The sequence below is a fragment of the Macaca nemestrina genome, chromosome 2 (genome assembly GCF_043159975.1).
Source record: "Macaca nemestrina isolate mMacNem1 chromosome 2, mMacNem.hap1, whole genome shotgun sequence".
NCBI lineage: Eukaryota > Metazoa > Chordata > Mammalia > Primates > Cercopithecidae > Macaca > Macaca nemestrina.
This window is the reverse complement of record NC_092126.1, coordinates 163847779-163868309: the sequence shown is the minus strand read 5'-3', so window position 1 is coordinate 163868309 and position 20531 is coordinate 163847779. Positions and strand designations below refer to the sequence as shown.

Genomic DNA, 20531 nt, shown 5'->3' with positions numbered 1-20531 from the left:
AAAAAAAAAAAAAGTACTCAATTATTATACCTCTAACTTCATCAATAAAAAAATTTGTGAAAATGTGTTTTCTCTTTTGTTATTGAAGTACGTATATGATATCCTCGATTTTGCCTTTTGGCCCACAAAGTCTAAAATATTTTATCTAGTCCTTTACAGAAAAAGTTAGCCAAGTTCCGTATTCAAGCATTAATTTACATGACGGGGTAGGCTTTTAGAAAATAAAGAAAGCGGATCACGAGGTCAGGAGATCGAGACCACCCTGGCTAGCATGGTGAAACCCCGTCTCTACTAAAAAGACAAAAAAAATTAGCCGGGTGCAGTGGTGGGCACCTGTACTCCCAGCTACACGGGAGGCTGAGGCAGGAGAATGGCGTGAATCCGGGAGGCAGAGCTTGCAGTGAGTGGAGATTGCGCCACTGCACCCCAGCCTGGGCGACAGAGCGAGACTCCGTCTCAAAAAAAAAAAAAAAAAGAAAGAAAATAAAGAAAGCAAACTATTCAAATTTAGATCTGAGTGTAGCATAGAAATCAAAAAGAAAATAGTTCTGTTAACAAGGGTAAAAGGTTAGATCTGAAACTCAAAGATGGTACCAAAAAGAAGATGCAAATACCACAGCAGTCTAAGCTGCAAACTGTAAGAAATTATATGGATAATAAAGAAGATTGCTGATTACACACTGATCTTTTCACAATACTTGTACACAATGACATCTAGCAAAACCACCTTTGATTTTAAAAATCCCTATTTTTAAAGAATGAAGTACAAGGGTTTGAAAAGAACTTGATCACAGTCCTATGTTCATGGTATAAGCTACTGAGGAGTTACAGCTCAGTATAATAAAAACTAAATTCAAGCTGTCCAACACAGAATAAGCTGCAACCCTAAGTAGTAATCTGATGCTGGAAGTGTTCAAGAAAATACTAGAAAATCATTTGTTAGGAATGTAACTAAAAGGTTATTTCATTGTGTGTTGGATAGGACGACATGACCTCTAAGAAGATTTTTCAATTTTACAATTCTATGAAAAATTTGGGGTATCACAAACAAAGCCCCAGAGACAGTATGTGTTGTTGCTTTGTCCAAACTGAAACCTTAGAATGAACCAATCTAGTGATACAAATCTAGACACTAGGTTTTTGTTTGTTTGTTTGTTTGTTTGTTTTTAAGGGCCTTCTTTTAAGATTTCAAATATTTAAAACTTAAAAAAATTACATTTAAAAACTCAATTAAAAACTCAGCTCTACTGTTCTTAAAAGGAAACATATATTCTAAGATAACATTTAAATATTTGCTGTTAATAAAGGTGTTATGTATGCAAAGCTAAATGAAAGCAGAAGCTATGTCTGAGCAAAACCAGACATACCTTCTGCTTTCATTCAGCTTTAAATAAAATTTAAAATAAATAAAATTATATTTAATCCATATAGACCCAACAAATAAAATTATATTAAATCCGTAAGTCAAATGTTTCTATCAATGATCTAGCCAGACATGTAGGCATTCATTCTTTCATTTTATAAATACTGAATATATATAAATAGTGACCAAATACAAGTATCTCCTATGTGCTCCACAGAGTATTAGGAGCAGGGAGTATACAGTGAGCAAAAACAGACACAGCTTCTGCCTTTATTCAGCTTACATACATTTTAGTGAGCTTATAGTCCAATTTTGCTTTTAAGTACTTTAAATAACAGATATATACCTTTCTTGCATTAGATATACATAACAGCTTTTCTAGAATCATACAAGAAAAGAGTAACTCAAAAAAAAACCAAAAGGCTGGGGGGCGTTCTTATACCCACTTTATAGCTGAACTTGCTATGTGACCTTGGATTGCTTCCTCCATTTTTTAAGTTTCTCATGTGTGTATGTGTGTGATATATTATTATTAAAGTAGTACCAAAATTCCTTCCAGTTCAAATATTCTGATTCAACCTTCTCACCTTGATTATTTCCACCAACTGATCCACACCACTATCCCCTGGAAATATTGGTTGTCCTAGTAGCAGCTCAGCCAACACACAGCCAGCAGACCATACATCTAAAGAGAAAAGAAAACAAAGCCTTATTAATACTTTATAGCTTGAACTGAAAAATGTTTGTATACATTTTCTAATTTTACTGTGATCACAGAGTAAATATCACAAGGAAAAGATTATACAATCCAAAACAGAGAAAACTTCATAAAACTTCCCTAATGTTCTTTTTAATTAAATGTTAAACTTACCAAAGAGGAAACCAGACCAATAAGAATATTCTAATAAAGGGTAAAGTCTATTATTATCAAATTTCAGGTATTCAAGTCTTCAAATAGCAAGACAGAGGATTACAGTACCAAAGCTATGGCAGGACTATCTATTTATCATACTTAAAAATAATTCAAAGTGACACAATCTCTGCATATTAGTAGGTACTTACAGAGGAACAGCAAGGAAAGGTTCAATCTCTCCCAGACCCTGGGCTTTAAGTCAATGCAAATTCTGAGGAACACTTTTAATACTTTAAATGGTTGATTTTTATGTTCTAGGATGACTGACAGAAAAATGTGCTGAAATATATTATCATTTTTAAATAAAACGGAATGGCAAGATACAGGAATATATTTTACTTCATAAATTATAAAAATAATCCACTTTTAAGTCAAAATGAAAACCTCAATCCCTAGAGAAAACTTTAAAAGTTAACTCAATTAATACACTTTAAAAATACTTTAAAGTATACATCCTAGTTTACCCAGGATAGTTATGGCTTATATATTATCCTGGGATAATTATTAGTAATATCCTCTTTCTCTCTCAAAAGTATTACTGGATTAGAAGATAAACTACAATCACTCTATTTTAAAGCCCACTATTAAAACTTCCTACAAGAAAAGGCTGCTTTTTAGCTTCCAGATTTCTGAGATTCCTAGGTTTCTAATGTACCAACACTCAAGTGCTTTAGGGAGACGAATATGAATCATTGCTGGACTTTACCACCTACCAGTAGGGAAGGAGAAGGAGGAACAGTAAATGGTTGACAACAAAAATTTTAAAGGTCTGATGTGGTGAGATGTACTATCAAGAGAGACTGGAAATCACTGCTCCAGTGACTACTTTTTATTGACCTAGAAAAATGACATAGTATTCATTTAACAAACTCAAGTTGATTTTGTTCAGACCTAAGTTAATAACCAAGACATCTATTCTGCAAATATAGACCAAGAATCCTATTTAATATATTAGGAAATTGATAAATGAAGCAAATATGAAAGCTTGCTAGGGAATCTTTACTCAAAGCCAACAGTAATACTAACTGTTATAGTCAAGTGGAAAAGATGTATCTCCTTATTTATGTAAATGCTTATTTTAATCCAAGTTTTAAAATATCCCTTTACCTAGTGAATAAGATGGAAGGTAATATGCACTCTACTTTTTTCCTCTCTAATACGGAATGATTCATCTCAGAATACAAGGCTGAAAAAATTGTAGGGGAATAATTATGCCTTCATAAAAAACAACAGGAAACACTTTCTCAGGCAAGATTTAGCTACAAATATGGAAGACAAAAAGTAAAACATCAAGAAATACTCTTGCCTAGAAGTTACCACAGAAGATTGATACTCAAAAGATTCAGGTGACAACTATACTAGCAGCCTTCAATTCATGTTACATCAGTCAAGTTAGTAAAAACAAAGTATTTATCAATCACTTTCTGAATGACACTAAAATCTCTTCTACTCTTATTTTAAAGGAGAAATGGATGAAATTCTCCAAATAGAATAAAACTTCAACTAAATAGAAGGTACTGGAAAAATAAAAATAGTGCTTTGGCACACTGAAAATTAGTTAGTTGGGGTTAAAGCCAGAATAGCATTTTGTTTCATACTTAACTCAGGGTCATGTTAAAGTGATCTTTCAAGACCATTTAGTTTAACACACTTATTTCATGGAATAAGGAAATTAAGACATGATAAAGTTAAATGACTTCCCCAAGGTAAAGGTACTGAATAGTAGAGCTAGGCCTGGAATCATTCTCAGTTCCCAATCAAGACACCACTCTCTTGAATAACTGTCTCACTGTCACAGAATAACTGTCTCACTGTAACAGCTTCTTCAAGGGTCTGTCTGTAAGTTCAATCCCTTGTTCTAAGGAAGCCTTTTGTTCTCATTCTGCCATTTCTCAGTAAGACAATATAATCAGAGACATCAGCTTTACCTTTGGCTGTATCTAAATATGACAATAATCTTGTCAGAAGCAGTTACTCTTCGTTTCAAACATTATGGTTAAAAACATTTAAAAATGTCACTATATTAGTATACTTTTTGGGGGGTCTGTTTAAAAACATTACAGTCTTAAGCAGCAAGTATCCTAAGTTTATAATGGGAGGCCAAACCTAGGCTTGTTAGGGTTCAAAAGACTCCTGTTTGTGTAACTGTTCCTTAATGTGTGAGATGATGTGATAACTTTTTGAGAAGAATCAAACTGCCTTTATTTTAGGTGTTTCTGGCATAACTCACACCAGTATATATAGATAATCAGTATCATATATTTGAATAAAATGTAAAGCAGCTGGAAAATACAATGATATGCCCAAAGACAAGGGGCTGAAATTTGCTCTTGAAGAGAGTCAAGTCTAAAAATGCCACAAAAAGAATACCACCTTACATTTCTACAGTATTTTCACTAACATTTTATTTAAGCCTCACAGCCACTCAGAAAAGCAGAACTGTCAGTAATCTCCACTTTACTTCAATAGTGACCTGATGCTCAAACCTAGGTCGACCACAAGCAAAATATTCTTTGTACTATTTCTCATCTGTCCATTCATATATGCCATGTACCACAGCCATAATAAGACTCTGAGAATTACATACACATACATATACATATTATTATGCTCTCTACCCTCTGGTAAAGCAGATTTCAAAGTGTGGTCTACAGAGGACACTTTGTACTCTTTGCACCTGGGTCCTCTAGACATTTTTAGATGTCCCAGAGGGCAAAACTCTTTTCACAAGAATACACTTTTACTGGGTTAACATTTGTACTGAGGGTACAAAGGAAATGGTGGGTAAAACTGCTGGCCTCTTGGCAGAAATCAAAATGCGCTTTGGCATTTTGCCATTTGGCAAAATAAAAAAATAATGTGTTTCTGATTAGGGTGTTTGCTTATATCAGAGAATTTCTATTTGTATCAAAAAGACAGAAAACTGTCACAAGGTCTGTTTTATTTTTTGTTGTTGCTGTTGTTGAGAGGGGGTCTCATTCTGTCACCCAGGTTGGAGTGCAGTAGTGCAGTCTCAGTTAACTACAACCTCTGCCTCCTGGCCTCAAGCCATCCTCCCAACTTAGCCTCCCAAATAGCTGGGAGTACAGGGGCATGTCACCATGCCCGGCTAATTTTTGGTAGTGACGAGTTTTCACTATGTTGCCCAGGCTGGTCTCAAACTCCTGAGTTCAAGTGATCTGCCCACCTCAGCCTCCCAAAGTGTTGGGATTACAGGTGTGAGCCACTGCGCCAGGCCAAGTCTGTTTTTTGTTTGTTTTAGTTTTCTGTTACTGTGGGGATTTTTTGGGTTTATTATTTGCATGCTTTTGTTTCTGTTTTTGGACTAAAGGAATTCTCTTCAGAAACAATACATAAGAATAAAATAATTTTGGTTTCCACTTGCACATCTAGCTTAAAGTTGCTCCTTGTTTGTTAGCTTCCTATTCATGTCCAGCCAATCATGCTCTCTCTGTTCACTCCTGGCTAGTGGGCTAAAATGGAGTAGAAGAGAAGGTCAATGATGATTAAAGCTAATGGTCTCTATTTAGCTCCTTCTATCACTAAACATCTTGGGTGAAGACTTGAGAAGGTCAATGACGATAAAAGCTAATCTAATGGTCTCTATTCAGTTCCTTCTATCACTAAACATCTTGAGTGAAGACTTGAGAAGGTCAATGATGATTAAAGCTAATGGTCTGTATTCAGTTCCTCGTATCACTAAACATCTGGGGTAAAGACTTGAGAAGGTCAACGATGATTAAAGCTAATGGTCTCTATTCAGTTCCTTCTATCACTAACATCTTGGGTACATACTTCTACAGAATCAGTGCATTTAGCAAAACTATTAGTGACTTAAGCTGATTTTATATTAAATAATGGAGATGGCATGAAGGAAATGTTAGCAATATGGCCATACTATCACTTTCATTATTAACTTAATGAAATAACATTAATAAATTCTCCAACTAGTGTAATCACACTCAGAAGTATTTCAGGAGGATTTTAAATAAGAAAGTAAAAAACAAAAAGTTACTTAGAATTAATTTAAATTCTTAAGGTAAAAGCTATTAGCTTTATAATTCTAATAGTCCAAGGAGGAAAAACAGAATAGTAGGTATATTTTAAATTCTGAAAAGTAAAATTTGAAAAACTCTATACAGGCATATGTCAGAGATGTTGTGGAACTGGTTCCAGACCATTACAATAAGACACAATAAAGCAAGTCTCACAAATCTTCTGGTATCCCAGTGCATATAAAAGATATGTTCACTCTATACTGTAGTCTATCACTTGTACAATAGAATTGTCTAAAAAAAATTAATGTATATACGTTAATTTAAAAACATTTATTACTAAAAAAATGCTAATGATCATCTAAGCCTTCAGTGAGTTGTACTCTTTTTGCTAGCAGAGGGTCTTGCCTTGATGTTGATGGCTGCCAACTGATCAGGGTGGCAGTTGCTGAAGGCTATAGGATGTGGCTGGAGCAATTTCTTAAAGTGACAATGAAGTTTGCCACATAAATTGACTCTTCCCTTCACGAAAGATTTTTCTGTAGTATGAGATGCTCTTTGATAGCATTTTACCCACATTAGAACCACTTTCAAAATGGGAATCAGTCCTCTCAACTCCTGCTGTTGCTTTATCAACTACAATTATGTAATATTCTAAATCTTTTGTTGTCATTTCAACAATATTCACAGCATCTTAACCAGGAGTAGATTCCACCTCAAGAAACCCCTTTTTTTGCTCATCCATAAAAAAAGCAACTCGTTTATGTTTTATCATGAGATTGCAGCAGTTCAGTCACATCTTCCGGCTCCACTTCTAATTCTAGTTTGCTTGCTATTTCCACAACATCTGCAGAGACTTCCTTCACTGAAGTCTAGCACACCTCAAGGTCATCTATAAGCCTTGGAATCAACTTCTTCCAAATGTTATTTGGACCCACTCTCACGAATCACAAATGTTCTTAATGACACCTAGAATGGTGAATCCTTTCCAAAAGATTTAAAATTGACTTTGCCCAGATCCATCAGAGTAATCACTATCTAGGGCAGCTATAGCCTTACGAATGTATTTATCAACATTTGGGTGACCAGTTGCATTGTCAATAAGCAGTAATATTTTGAAAGAAATACTTTTCTCTGGAGTAGTAGGTCTCAGCAGTGGGCTTCAAATATTCAGTGAACCATGCTACAAACAGATGTGCTATCATCTACTCATTGTTGCTCTATTTATGGAGCACAGGCAGAATACATTTAGTATCATTCTTAAGGACCCTAGGATTTTTGGAATGGTAAATGAGCACTGGCTTCCACTTAAAGTCACCAGCTGCATTAGGCCCTAACAAGAGAGTCAACCTGTCCTTACAAGCTTTGAAGCCAGGCAATGACACTTCTCCTCTCTGGAGGAAGTCTTTCATCTCTAGAAAATCTAGAGATGAAAGTCCTAAATGGTATCTTCTTCCAATACAGTATGAGACTGTTTGGTCTCCATTAAAACTCTGATGTTTAATGTAGCCACCTTCATCAATGATCTTCGTTACATCTTCTGGATAACTTGCTGCAGCTTCTACATCAGCACTTGCTGCTTGCCTTGCACTTTTATGGCATGGTGCAGTTTTTTTCCTTAAACCTCATGAAATAACCTCTGCTACCTTCAGATTTTTCTTGTGTAGCTTCCTCACCTCTCTGTCTTCACAGAATTGAAGGGAGTAGGGAGTTCAGGCCTTGCTCTGGCTCAAGTGAATGTTGTGGTTGGTTTGATCTATCCAAACCACTAAAACTTTCTCCGTAACAGCAATAAGGCTGTTTCACTTTCTTATCATTCATCTGTTCACTGGAGTAGCACTTTAATTTCCTTTAAGAACTTTTCCTTTGTGGTCACAACTTGGCTAACTGGCACAATTTCGATATGCCTTCCTCGCTAAGCTTAATCACGTCTAGCTTTTGATTAAAAGTGAAAGATGTACCTTTCACTTGAATACTTAGAAGCAACTGCAGAGTTGTTAATTGGCCTAATTTCAATATTGTTGTCTCTCAGGGAATAGGGAAGCCTGAGGATAGGAAGAGAGATGGGTCATGGCCAGCTGGTGGAATAGTCATAACATACACAACACTGATCGATTAAGTTTGCTGTCTTATATTGTTGTGGTTTGTGGCAACCTGAAACAATTAAAAATAACATCAAAGACCACTGATCATAGATCACCATAGCAGATACAATAATGAGAAAGTTTGAAATGCTGCAATAATTACCAAAATGTGACACAAAGACATGATGACACAAAGACATGAAGTAAGCACATGCTCTTATAAAACTACTGCTGGCAGACTTGCTTGACTCAGGGTTGACACAAACCTCTGAGAGGTTTTAAAAAAAAAAAAAAAAGCAGTGCCTGGGAAGTATAATAAAATGAGGTATGCCTATATATGTTTGCATCTCAAGCTTTAAGAAAAAAACATTATGGGATATATCTATCTTTTAATGCAAATAAAAGTACAGATTAGTAATACTAAATTACTAAAATCAAGAAGCAATTAATAATTATGAGCATTACATTCAGATTCATACTTACCTATACTAGAGGTATAATCAGTGGCTCCAAAGATCAACTCTGGTGCCCTATAGTACCGAGAACAGATATACGAAACATTGGGTTCTCCTCGGACCAGCTGCTTTGCACTAACAGAAAAAAAAAAAATAAAAATAAAAAGCAGAAATTCTTTAAATCTAAACCTTAAAAGAACCTAGACTGCTACCCTTTCACAGTATCGAATGATTTTCTAAGATTCACATCATTTGAATCATATATGAAAAAGAAAATGTAAACTGTAACTATCTCTGACAAAAGAAATTTACAATTTTATCACCTTGCCCTGCAAAAAAGAATAGCAATTTTTAAAGAAAGCATTTGTCACCTAAGAAGGCACCAAAAGCAAAAAAGGGTAAGTGCTGAATTTCTTCTGATCCTGTTCCCCAAATTCCACTTCTAAAATACAAAGAAGCAAGGGCAGAAAAGAGGTATCTCCCCCACCAAAAAGCATGACAATAGATTCTAAGAATGAATATTCCTCACCCAATGTATTTCTTTAAGAAGGGCTAGAAATTGGCCACTGTATTGCATTTTGACTTCTGACTCAGGGTGAATATTTCAAGGTTTATAAACTCAATCTATTTTTCCATATCTTGGTCAATTTATTAACTGCATAAACATTTATTACCCAATAAATTATAAACAGGCCCTTCAACTTCAGGGCAGAAATGATTCACAGCCTATGAATTTTAACTGCTATAGTAAGTTTAATTGCATGTTTTCTTACTCCAATTTTCCTACTAAAATAGTTTGTAGCATGTATTTTAAACATCAAAGTATAATAAATTACAACTAATTTATTTTGAGATGTCGCCCAAGATAATCCAAAGACAGAATAAAATAAACTGCTGTAGAAGCCAGCCATTCTGACATACATTAATAAAAAAGATAAATAAAGGCACAAAATGCAATGAAATCAAAACAGTAAAACAGTAAGTGCCAAAAAAAAAAAAAAAAAAAAAAAAGGTAAGAAAATGCTGAGGTAAAGGTACTGGAAAACCAGGGTAAAGACAGATGAAAGTAGTCACAAGGATTTCTTTCAATGACTGGGCTTTCTTTTCTTCCATTTGTTTCTAGTCAATGATGACTCTAAACTTAACTTGTTTTTCCTTCATCACTAGTTTTGAAGTTTGTTTTTCAACCCTCTCCCCAAGTACTGACATACAATAACCATTTCATAAATTAACAAATACTAATCCCTGTTTTCAGGCTGCATGAAAATTATGACATTTAGTTTTCAGCATAATTGATAGGAGACCGTTATACCTTCTAAAGGACACCTTTTAATTAACAAGATAGGTTCTAATTATATTCAGAAAACTAATGACGAGACAAAATGTTAGTATCCAAGCTTTGTACCGTGAAGTTTTTTCACTACTTGATGGAGCTACAAAAATGAAGCAGCCTCTCTTACAGAGGAGGCTGGTTTTAACTCCTTGCCTAATATTGTGATCACATCTAGCTTTCTGTTCCTAAATAGCCCAACTAGTCCTTTAGCTACTTTTAGGCCCCGTTTCATCTAGTGAAAAAATAAGAAGAAAGTAATAGTATTTTGTTCAAATTACCAATCTGATACGTAAAGCCCAAAGTGTTTCCCAAACTCTATCTGACCAAATCAATTCTGTTAAAAACAAAAAATTAGAGGGTTTATAAAAATGAGCTATCAAACAAGCGAAATCCCTCTTCCAAATTCTCAGAATAAAGCTATTTTATGTCCTAAGAGAAAGGGCTGTACCAAGTGTTCTGACACTATCATGAGAACAGAAGCTCTTCTAACCTTGGTGTCTCATAGTCTGTCCCTACCAAGTCAGTCACTCTCAATGGGGAAGACACCCATTAACAAGAAAACATAAATGATTTGGGCAGTTTTTCTTATAGACAAGTAGTAGTGCTTTGTTTCAAACACCAAATAAGAGCTTCATTGTCTTTCACCATTTTTAAAAATAGTTCAGGGAACAGAGTCATGGCCTGCAAAGTGATAGGTCATCTGAAATTAGTAGAATGAGGACGGTCATTGTGAGACTAAGAAAAATTAACTCATGACAGAACAGATTTGCTTATTTTTTAAAGGATCTATCTCAAGAGAAGCCTGTGGAAAACATATCCTATGTTGAACCCCAAATTTAAACTGTGAATTGATGTAAAAGTATTACAAAGGGATAGGAACATAGGTATCAACAAGTGTGGGGCAATATGTAATCTATAGAGCTATGGTGAAAAGAAAGAATTTGTAACAAGGATGAAAAAATTAAATTGGAAAGAACCCAAATTATGTAGAGATGTCTTAGGGACCATGAGGAGAGAGATTAGGTGATTACACCAGTGAGGAAGTGGCAGGGTAACTGCCTGAGTTACATGGGAATATAGGCTTGACTACATGTTAAAAGGTTAGATTAGAGAGGCACAAAAGTACTGAAAACTGAAAATGGAAAGAATAAAGTTTTATTACAAATTCACAGTATATTACCAAGAATGAGTTTTTAAAAGCAGAAAGTTTGAAGAAATTTGCAGGAAAAAAGGGTAGAATAAAAGGCTAAATTATAGAGGAAAATGAAGAAAACACTGCTAGTAGACCTTTTATCTCATCCCTGAATTGAGGTTAACTGTGAAGTTAAAAAGATACACAGGAATGTAATCAATATTTTGAAAAAAATTAGTTCTTACTGAAAAAGGAGTATATATCTAACATAAACTCAAACAATACTAAAATACAATCAATGAAAAAGTGAGTTTCCCAACTACATTATATTCCCAAAGTTTCCTTTCTCAGGCAATCAAATGTTATGGATTACATACTGTTTCAGAAATAAGCCACACATGTACTCGTATATATAGTCACACTCTGTATGTTTTTAAAACATAAAAGGTGGCATACAATACACATACTCTTGATCTGCTTTCTTCATTTAATGTTTCCTAGAGATCATACCCTTTCAGTTCACAGAGAGCTGCCTCATTCTTTTTCATGGTTGCATGTATTACTCTGTATGTACCATAATTTATTTAGCCATTTTCCTACTAACGGATGCTTATAAACAATGCTATAATAAAAATCCATATATATACACTATTTTGTAAACGTTTATTTCCAAGGAAATAATTCCTAAAAGTTAAAGTGTTAAATGAAGAAGTATATATACATTTATAATTTTGACAGAAACTAACAAAATTACTCTCACAGCTGCACTAGTTTATACCTCTTGGATAAGAATTACTGTGTTTAGGCTGATATTGCAAAAGGAATATATTTAAAAGAAGATAATGGGGGAGGAGGGGAGAAGGGAAGGGGCAGGGAGAGGGACAGTAGCTTACCTTCCAAAGTCACAGAGTTTTAATACGGCTGTATCAGGATCCAACAAGAGGTTCTGTGGTTTAATATCCCGATGGCAGATTCCAAAGGAATGGATATAGGCTAAACTTCGGAACAGCTGATACATATATAACTGTAATAGATAGTAGAAATTAATTAAATATTTCCTATCCTAAACAAATCAGAATACTTAAGCAGTCAATAAAATAACAGATTCTCAGAAAAGAACAGGTGAAATGCTATAGATTACCGGCACTCAATCCTCCTTTCACAAATTTCATGTCATTTCTGTATTAATTAGCTATTTCTATATGAATTAGCTAAAGCGTCATTAACCATATGTACTATTCGCATCATTCTTTAATAACTTAAGAAAGGAAATTTTACAATGTGTTTTATAACTTTTAATTTTACTAACATCTCACATTACAAGCCTGCTAAGATGGGCTTTTATTTAAAACACAAATGAAAAGCTCAGAGAAGCATCCGAAATCATGAATAATAAGTAACTTTGGGTCAGAAACCAGGTATTCTGATTTTTAAGTTTATAGTTCTTTCTAGTAGGGCACGCTGCTCAATGTAAACGTATTTCCAAAGTGTCATCTTTAGAATCATATTTTTCTGAGATGTCAGCCTCCAAGGTGATTGATACAGTGGTCTAGGAAAACTCATGTGGACTGAGAAAATCTATAATCACTGCTCTATCAAGACATCAATAACTCTGTTAGTAGCACCACCATTCTTCCTGTTAATATCCTTCAGAAAAAGTATAATTCAAAATGACATTCAAAAACAGATGCCTGACTATTGACATCATCTTAAAAAAGAGACGACGTTCTCAGTTTTCTTACCAAAAAGATACACTGAGAAACTGGGTCTGCATTGAGAAACTGGAATAAAGAATCACACTCTTGACTGCAGAAGACAGAAACTTCATGGAGAAAGAGAGTATAATTTAAATCTCAAGGTCAGTGTTCTGATTCACTTTTTTTTTTTTTTTTTTTTTTTTTTGAGACGGAGTCTCGCTCTGTAGCCCAGGCTGGAGTGCAGTGGCCCTATCTCAGCTCACTGCAAGCTCCGCCTCCCGGGTTCACGCCATTCTCCTGCCTCAGCCTCCCGAGTAGCTGGGACTACAGGCGCCCGCCGCCTCGCCCGGCTAGTTGATTCACTTTTAAACTTTTCTGGCTGTTTACCTTCTGACCTCTACCCCGAAGTTACACCATGGACAGAATTTTTGAAATCAGTCAAACCAAAGATAACAAATATCTTGGTAAAAAAACAATTAAAAAAAAAAAGATACTTAAAAGTCTAATGAAGCACTGACACATGGCACCATCTTTAAAAGCTACTGCTAAGGCTTAGGTTAATTAAAGTTAACATGAAACCTACTTTCCTTCTAAGAAGCACGGTGAAAACTGCAGACAGCTGAATTTTAGTACATCTTTGAAGTTAATACGAACTATAGCTGGAAAAGTTTATGTCTTCTTTAAAATGAAGCATGATGTAAACTGTACAGAAAAGATCTTTTACAAGGTCAGCATTTTGCCAACAAAGTTAAAATTAAGGCATTTAGGTATCCATATAACTTTTTTTTAAAAACTTCATACTTCTACTATTGTACCATCATTCACAGAATCAATTTCTAAGTCCTAAAGCTTACTCTAGGAGTTTAATTCATTATCACTAAAAAGACAATCTCCAATAAGAAACTGAGTTCACAGGCATAAATTTACTAAAAACAGATTTTACTGTGTCAGGGTATTAATGTCTAGGTCAGTAAGAATCAGTGAAAACAAGTTTTCTTTTATGAAAAAAAAAAAGCTTAAGAGTTTAAATGAGGTTAATTTTAAGATGTCTTGTATTCTTTCATCTGAAAGATCTACTCTATCTTCACTGTCTTGAAAAGTTTATCTAGAAATGTCAAGATAAAGAACAGACAAATGAGATCTAATTAAACTACAGAGCTTCTGCACAGCAAAAGAAACTACTATCAGAGTGAACAGGCAACCCACAGAATGGGAGAAAATTTTTGCAATCTACTCATCTGACAAAGGGCTAATATCCAGAACCTACAAAGAACTCAAACAAATTTACAAGAGAAAAACAAACAATCCCATCAAAAAGTGGGCGAAGGATATGAACAGACACTTCTCAAAAGAAGACATTTATGCAGCCAATAGACACATGAAAAAATGCTCATCATCACTGGCCATCAGAGAATAGCAAATCAAAACCACAATGAGATACCATCTCACACCAGTTAGAATGGCGATCATTAAAAAGTCAGGAAACAACAGGTGCTGGAGAGGATGTGGAGAAACAGGAACACTTTTACACTGTTGGTGGGACTGTAAACTAGTTCAACCATTGTGGAAGAGAGTGTGGCGATTCCTCAAGGATCTAGAACTAGAAATACCATTTGACCCAGCCATCCCATTACTGGGTATATACCTAAAGGATTATAGATCATGCTGCTATAAAGACACATGCACATGAATGTTTGTTGCAGCACTATTCACAACAGCAAAGACCTGGAACCAACCCAAATGTCCATCAATGATAGACTGCATTAAGAAAATGTGGCACATATACACCATGGAATACTAATACTACACAAAAAATATATTTTGTAATACTCATACAAAAAGATGAGTTCATGTCCTTTGTAGGGACATGGATGAAGCATTTTCAGCAAACTATCGCAAGGACAAAAAACCAAACACTGCGTGTTCTCACTCATAGGTGGGAACTGAACAATGGGAACGCTTGGACACAGGAAAGGGAACATCACACACCAGGGCCTATCATGGGGTGGAAGGAGGGGGGAGGGATAGCATTAGGAGATATACCTAATGTAAATGACGAGTTAATGGGTACAGCACACCAACATGGCACATGTATACATATGTAACAAACTTGCACGTTGTGCACATGTACCCTAGAACTTAAAAAGTATATATATATATATATATATATATATATATATATATATATATATATATAAAAGTTTCCAACAGGGGGAAAAAAAAGAAATATGTAATATTATATATTTGTTGTTGTTTCACTTTGTAAAAGTGTATTTATAAGAAAGCCAAGAAGCTTTCTAGACTAGAAAGATAGCAAAAACAAGAACAGAAAAACAACTTATGTGCTGGGCACTGTTTTAACTGCTTTATGTGTATTATTTCACTTACTCCTCATAATAACCTTATGTAATAAGTACTAATATTATTGCCATTTTAAATATAAAATAACTGAGGCCCAGAGAGATTAAGCAACTTGCTCAATATCACACATACACAATATTCTGTAGTGGTTTGAGTAAGTGCTTCTCTTTCAATTACTATTCATGTATTTTGCCATATTTTATTAAATAAAGGTGTAAAATATAATCATTAAATAGCTTGGTGGAGGCTGGGCGCGTTGGCTCACACCTGTAACCCTAGCACTTTGGGAGGCCAAGGCAGGTGGAGTTCGAGACCACCCTAGGGGCAACATAGTGAAACCTCGTCTCTACTAAAATACAAAAAATTAGCCAGGCTTGGTGGTTCATGCCTGTAATCCCAGCTAGGAAGGCTGAGGCAGGAGAATTGCTTGAACCGGGGAGACAGAAGTTGCAGTGAACTGAGATTGCACCACTGCACTCCAGCTTGGGCCACAGTGCGAGATTCTCTCTCTCAAAACAACAACAACAACAACAACAAAACAAAGGCAGGTTGGTGGCTAAATAAAATACTAGAATGATTAATTCTTAGAAACTCAAATTAACACATTTTGAAATGTAACAGATTTAACATGTACTAAGTGCTAAACCAAGAAAAGCATTTCTGCCTATTTGTTTACTTAATTCTTGCAACTACTCTGTGAGATACACATTATCCCCAGTTTTGCAGAAGATATTGAGGTTCAATGGTCACAATTTTTTTAATTTTTCATTTTATTCAAAGTTCATACAAAATTGTTAACATTTCTATAAAATAATTACTATGCTTCAGGTTACAGGACAAAATATCACAGAAGGGAATGTACTCTGCAGTTGAACACAATTCGAACAGTTAGTTATATGTAACTGAAATCGAATGCCCTCTTCTCGGTGCCATAATATCTGAAGTAATAAAATAATAAAGCAAGTAATAGAATACATGTTAAAACAAGTAATACCAATTTTGTTTATGATTCAAAAAATGCATCTAACTCTCTTGTGTGATCAGACCCTGTCCTTAAACATGTCTTTTCAACCAAAAAAAAATTATTAAGTTCACAACAATGATTTGCCAGTCATCTGTTTTAGAGTTGCATTTTAAAACCTACTTAGTTCTGAAATATACTCATCAGAAAAGCAAAGGTGCTCAAAAAGTTTTTAACCTGTATCTTGCTCACAGAACATACTCAACTCTCCCAGAAAAAGTGAAAGGCAATTATAAAGAAATGCAGTTGCCATTCTGGTGGCATGTATGCCAAACAAGTCCGTATCAGATGAAGAGGTGCATGAAGGCAAGAGTTACTTGCATTTACTACTTTTATATCCCTCTCACAATCTAACATTTTTCATACAACAGGATTACAATAAAACTATGTAGAATGACCATGTGAAGGAGATCAACTCATAACTCATCAATTCCAGACACTGTTTTCATCTTTTCAGACCTTTAAGGGATCTATGTCCCCAAAGAATAATGCCCAGAGCCAATAGATCTGGCCTCTGAAAGGGCTGTGGTTACATTAAAAAACAAAACAAAACAAAACCCTTTTCCCACAACGGGGAGAAAGAAAGGAGTGCTAGATCTCTCTCTGTATGCCAACCTCAGTATGTACAATAATTTTATTTTCATTTTTAAAATACATAATGCCAGATATCTAGCTCAACTATTTGCTGGCAAAAATACAATTAGTGCACAGGGTTGTTCACTATAGAACTATTTTTAATAGCAAAACCCAAAAAAACACAACAAAAAACAAGGGGAAAACAGCATGTGCATTAATAGCTCACTGGGTGAATTAACTAGAATACAGTCACATGATGAAGTAATATGGTAGCCATGAAGAAGGTGATATACACACACATGAAAATATGGACTGATCTCTAGGATATATTTTTAACTGAAAAAAAGAGAAAAACATGTACTTTATGTAACCATTTATATAAAAACAGGGTAAGAATAATTGCATGTTTGCTTATTTTAAAAATGGTAGGATAAATTATTAACATTTAAAAAATATTTAACACTGGTAAAGGAAAGGAACAGAGCAGAGGGAACAGAGATAAAAGCTAAACTTCTTTGAACCTTGTTTTGTCAATCTTGTTTTGAACTATGTATAAATATATTAATTTAAAAGTAAATTTTATTTAAAAATTTAGAAAACCACAATCTATAATAAAAGTAAACTGAAACAAACAAATGCTTAATAGAACATCATCACACAGAGAGGAATTATTCAATTTTTTTGAGATGAAGTCTCGCTCTGTCACCCAGGCTGGAGTGCAGTGGCGCAATCTTGGCTTACTGCAACCTCCGTTTCAGAGGTTCAAGTGATTCTTCTGCCTCAGCCTCCTGAGTAGCTAGGATTACAGGTGTGCTCCAGCACGCCCAGCTAATTTTTGTATTTTTTAGTAAAGGTGGGGTCTCGCCATGTTGGCCAGGCTGGTCTCGAACTTTTGACCTCAGGTGATCTGCACACATCGGCCTCCCAAAATGCTGGATTACAGGCATGAGCCAATGTGCCTGGCCTCAGTGTTTCTTTAGAACAGAGACATTTGATTGTTCATCCCTAATGAGATCTAACAGGTAAAATTGAGCTGTGCTTAGATCTTAAATTATTTTTAGCTGGTGGTGCTAGTGTTGGAATTGTTATTCTAAGACAGTTATGTAGGGTGCAGGGTAGAATAAGTTATTAAATATACTGCTATCATTGAGAAATGAAATTTTCAATGTAAGAGAAAGGAAATACAAATATAAGATTATTACAGTTAAGTAAAAACTCATAAATTTTATTTGAAAGTATCAATATGAACTCATGGTGTATTTATTTTCAGAAAAAAAAAAGATGCATTACATCTGAGAAAATTATCCACATATTTCCTAGCTCTGTTCACTAAAAAGACCCAGAAACAATAACCAATCCTGTGACAGTTAGCACTTCTAGCATCCAGACTGTGGTCTCTAAATACCACCTCCCACTCAAAGAGCAAGGTCTTCTTGAAGAAAAGGTTGATTCTAAGTCTGAGGAAGAATGTGTAAGATGAACCTGGAATACTTTGTCATGTTAGAAAGCAAGGAAATTGTCAAATATTATTAACACTCACACAAGATATTTTAAAACAAACAACAAAACACCTCACTGGTACCTATGGAGGATGCTATGGAATTGACTAATTATTATAAATTTCAGTAAATGAAGAAAAGGAAGGAAGGAAGGAAATAAAAAAGAACATCCTTATCTATCTATATATATAAAGTATATATACACTTTATATATAAATATATATTATATACACTATATATACATTATATATAGTGCATACACTATATATATAGTGTATATTATATATACTATATATATGACTCCTTGCCAACAAGGAGTGCTAACAAAAGTGCTTAAAGAACTTCTATTATTATTATGATTATTATTAGCTTATGCAAAATCTACTCAAGGAACTTCTATTATTAATGTTCCTACTTTGGTAACTCTTTTATTATTGTGAAGCTTAAATTTTTAACAATTAAGACTTCAAAAACCCTAACCATAAGACATTCAGAGTCAATGTCATTTTATTTTCTACAGTCATTTCCATAAAGGGTTAAATTTAAAAATTGTATTTAGACACCTGAACTTTCAAACTTAACTACTAGTTTTCACAATATTCACAATAGTGTATAGTGTATACACTATATATAGTGTATACATATATAGTATATATACACTATAATATATACACTATACTATGTAATATATACAGTACATATAATATATACTTTTTTATATACACACATACACACTGTAATTCTTATATGTGAAAGTAAAAATATCTAGAATTTGCTTCAAAAAAATAAAGGGAGTGCAGAGTAGAAAATGGTATAGATAAAATAATTTTGGCTACGAATTGATAACTGTTGATATTGTCTCACAGGTACATGGAGGTTCACTGTTCTATTTTCTCTCTTTTTATATATGCTTTTATATATGCTTGAAATCTCCAATAATAAAAACAAAAGTTTAGAATGAGTAAAGATCCTGAAATAAGCAAAATTTCTGTAGGCAGATATATGAACAGAAAATCATTTGACATATCTTAAGAAGTAGCAGAAAATATGTACTGCTTAACTAGGGATCATTATAGGTCATGAAGAGATAAGTAAATTTGGAGAGTTGTTTCAACAGAGGTATCATTATACGCCTGTTGTTTCTGCCAATAGAAAAGAATATGACATTTCTAGACTCTTCACCACTTCATAATACATACATTTTGTCTTGTTTTATAGTTGTTTGTGCCATTTTTTTCTACTTATTAGAAGAAGACTAAAATATTTCATTAGCTTCAGATTATTCTGCAATAATTTACCATTTACTGGCTGAATCAAAGATGTGGAACAAAAATCTGGTCACTTTTAATGTATTGTTAGGACCTTCTATTACTTCTACTTTACAGCCTCCAAATGTTTTCTCATATGCTAAGCTCATCCTATGGGCCAAAATGGTATATTGTGGCCAGTAAATAAATAAGTACAATTTTACCAACACGAAAGCTAAGCAGAGAATGGATCAGTGACCCATTTAGAAGGATATAACTAATTTTTTGCCTCAAAACTAGGTCTTCAGGAACCAAATTTAGGGTTTCTTCTACTTCATAAATGTGCCACCTCTCTGTACTAGCACTAACAGCCACAGAATAGGCAGACCCAGACCATCATAATGTAAATTAAGCAGCTCAAAAATTATTCTAGACTTAGACAGTTCAAAGGAATGTACTGCTGTGCTAGTTATCTAGAATAGGACCTGCTGTTCTAAAACCAGAATAAAGTACTACAGTAAATTTGTAGTAGAAAACTGTTTCTTTTAGTCTTCTACTATCATCAGTTCAACTATAACCTCAACCAAATTTTGATAAGCCCAAATAAAATTATACTGAAATCAGAATTTAATTCCTCGTACTAAATTCAACAGGAATCCCAGACTCCTTGCCAAAGTAATCTAGCTAACAAAAGTGCTTAAAGAACTTCTATTATTATTATTATTATTATTATTATTATTATTATTATTAGCTCATACAAAATTCACCCAAAGAACTTCTATTATTAATGTTCCTACTTTGGTAACCCTTTTATTATTGTGAAGCATAAATTTTTAACAATTAAGACTTCAAAAA

The 20531-nt window shown here is 34.2% G+C and overlaps 1 protein-coding gene across 4 annotated transcripts in view; it reads right to left on the bottom strand.

Annotated features, from left to right (window-relative positions):
* The window catches only part of LOC105470323 (glycogen synthase kinase 3 beta), a 264548-nt gene that overhangs the window by 75940 nt on the left and 168077 nt on the right, over positions 1–20531 (bottom strand). For all 4 annotated transcript variants that reach the window (XM_071092370.1, XM_071092371.1, XM_011722183.2 and 1 more), the window contains exons 5-7: positions 12169–12299; positions 8839–8945; positions 1951–2048 (exon numbers count right to left, since the gene is read on the bottom strand). In XM_071092370.1, coding sequence (XP_070948471.1) covers positions 1951–2048; positions 8839–8945; positions 12169–12299 — 336 coding nt within the window. The remainder of the gene's footprint in view (positions 1–1950; positions 2049–8838; positions 8946–12168; positions 12300–20531) is intronic.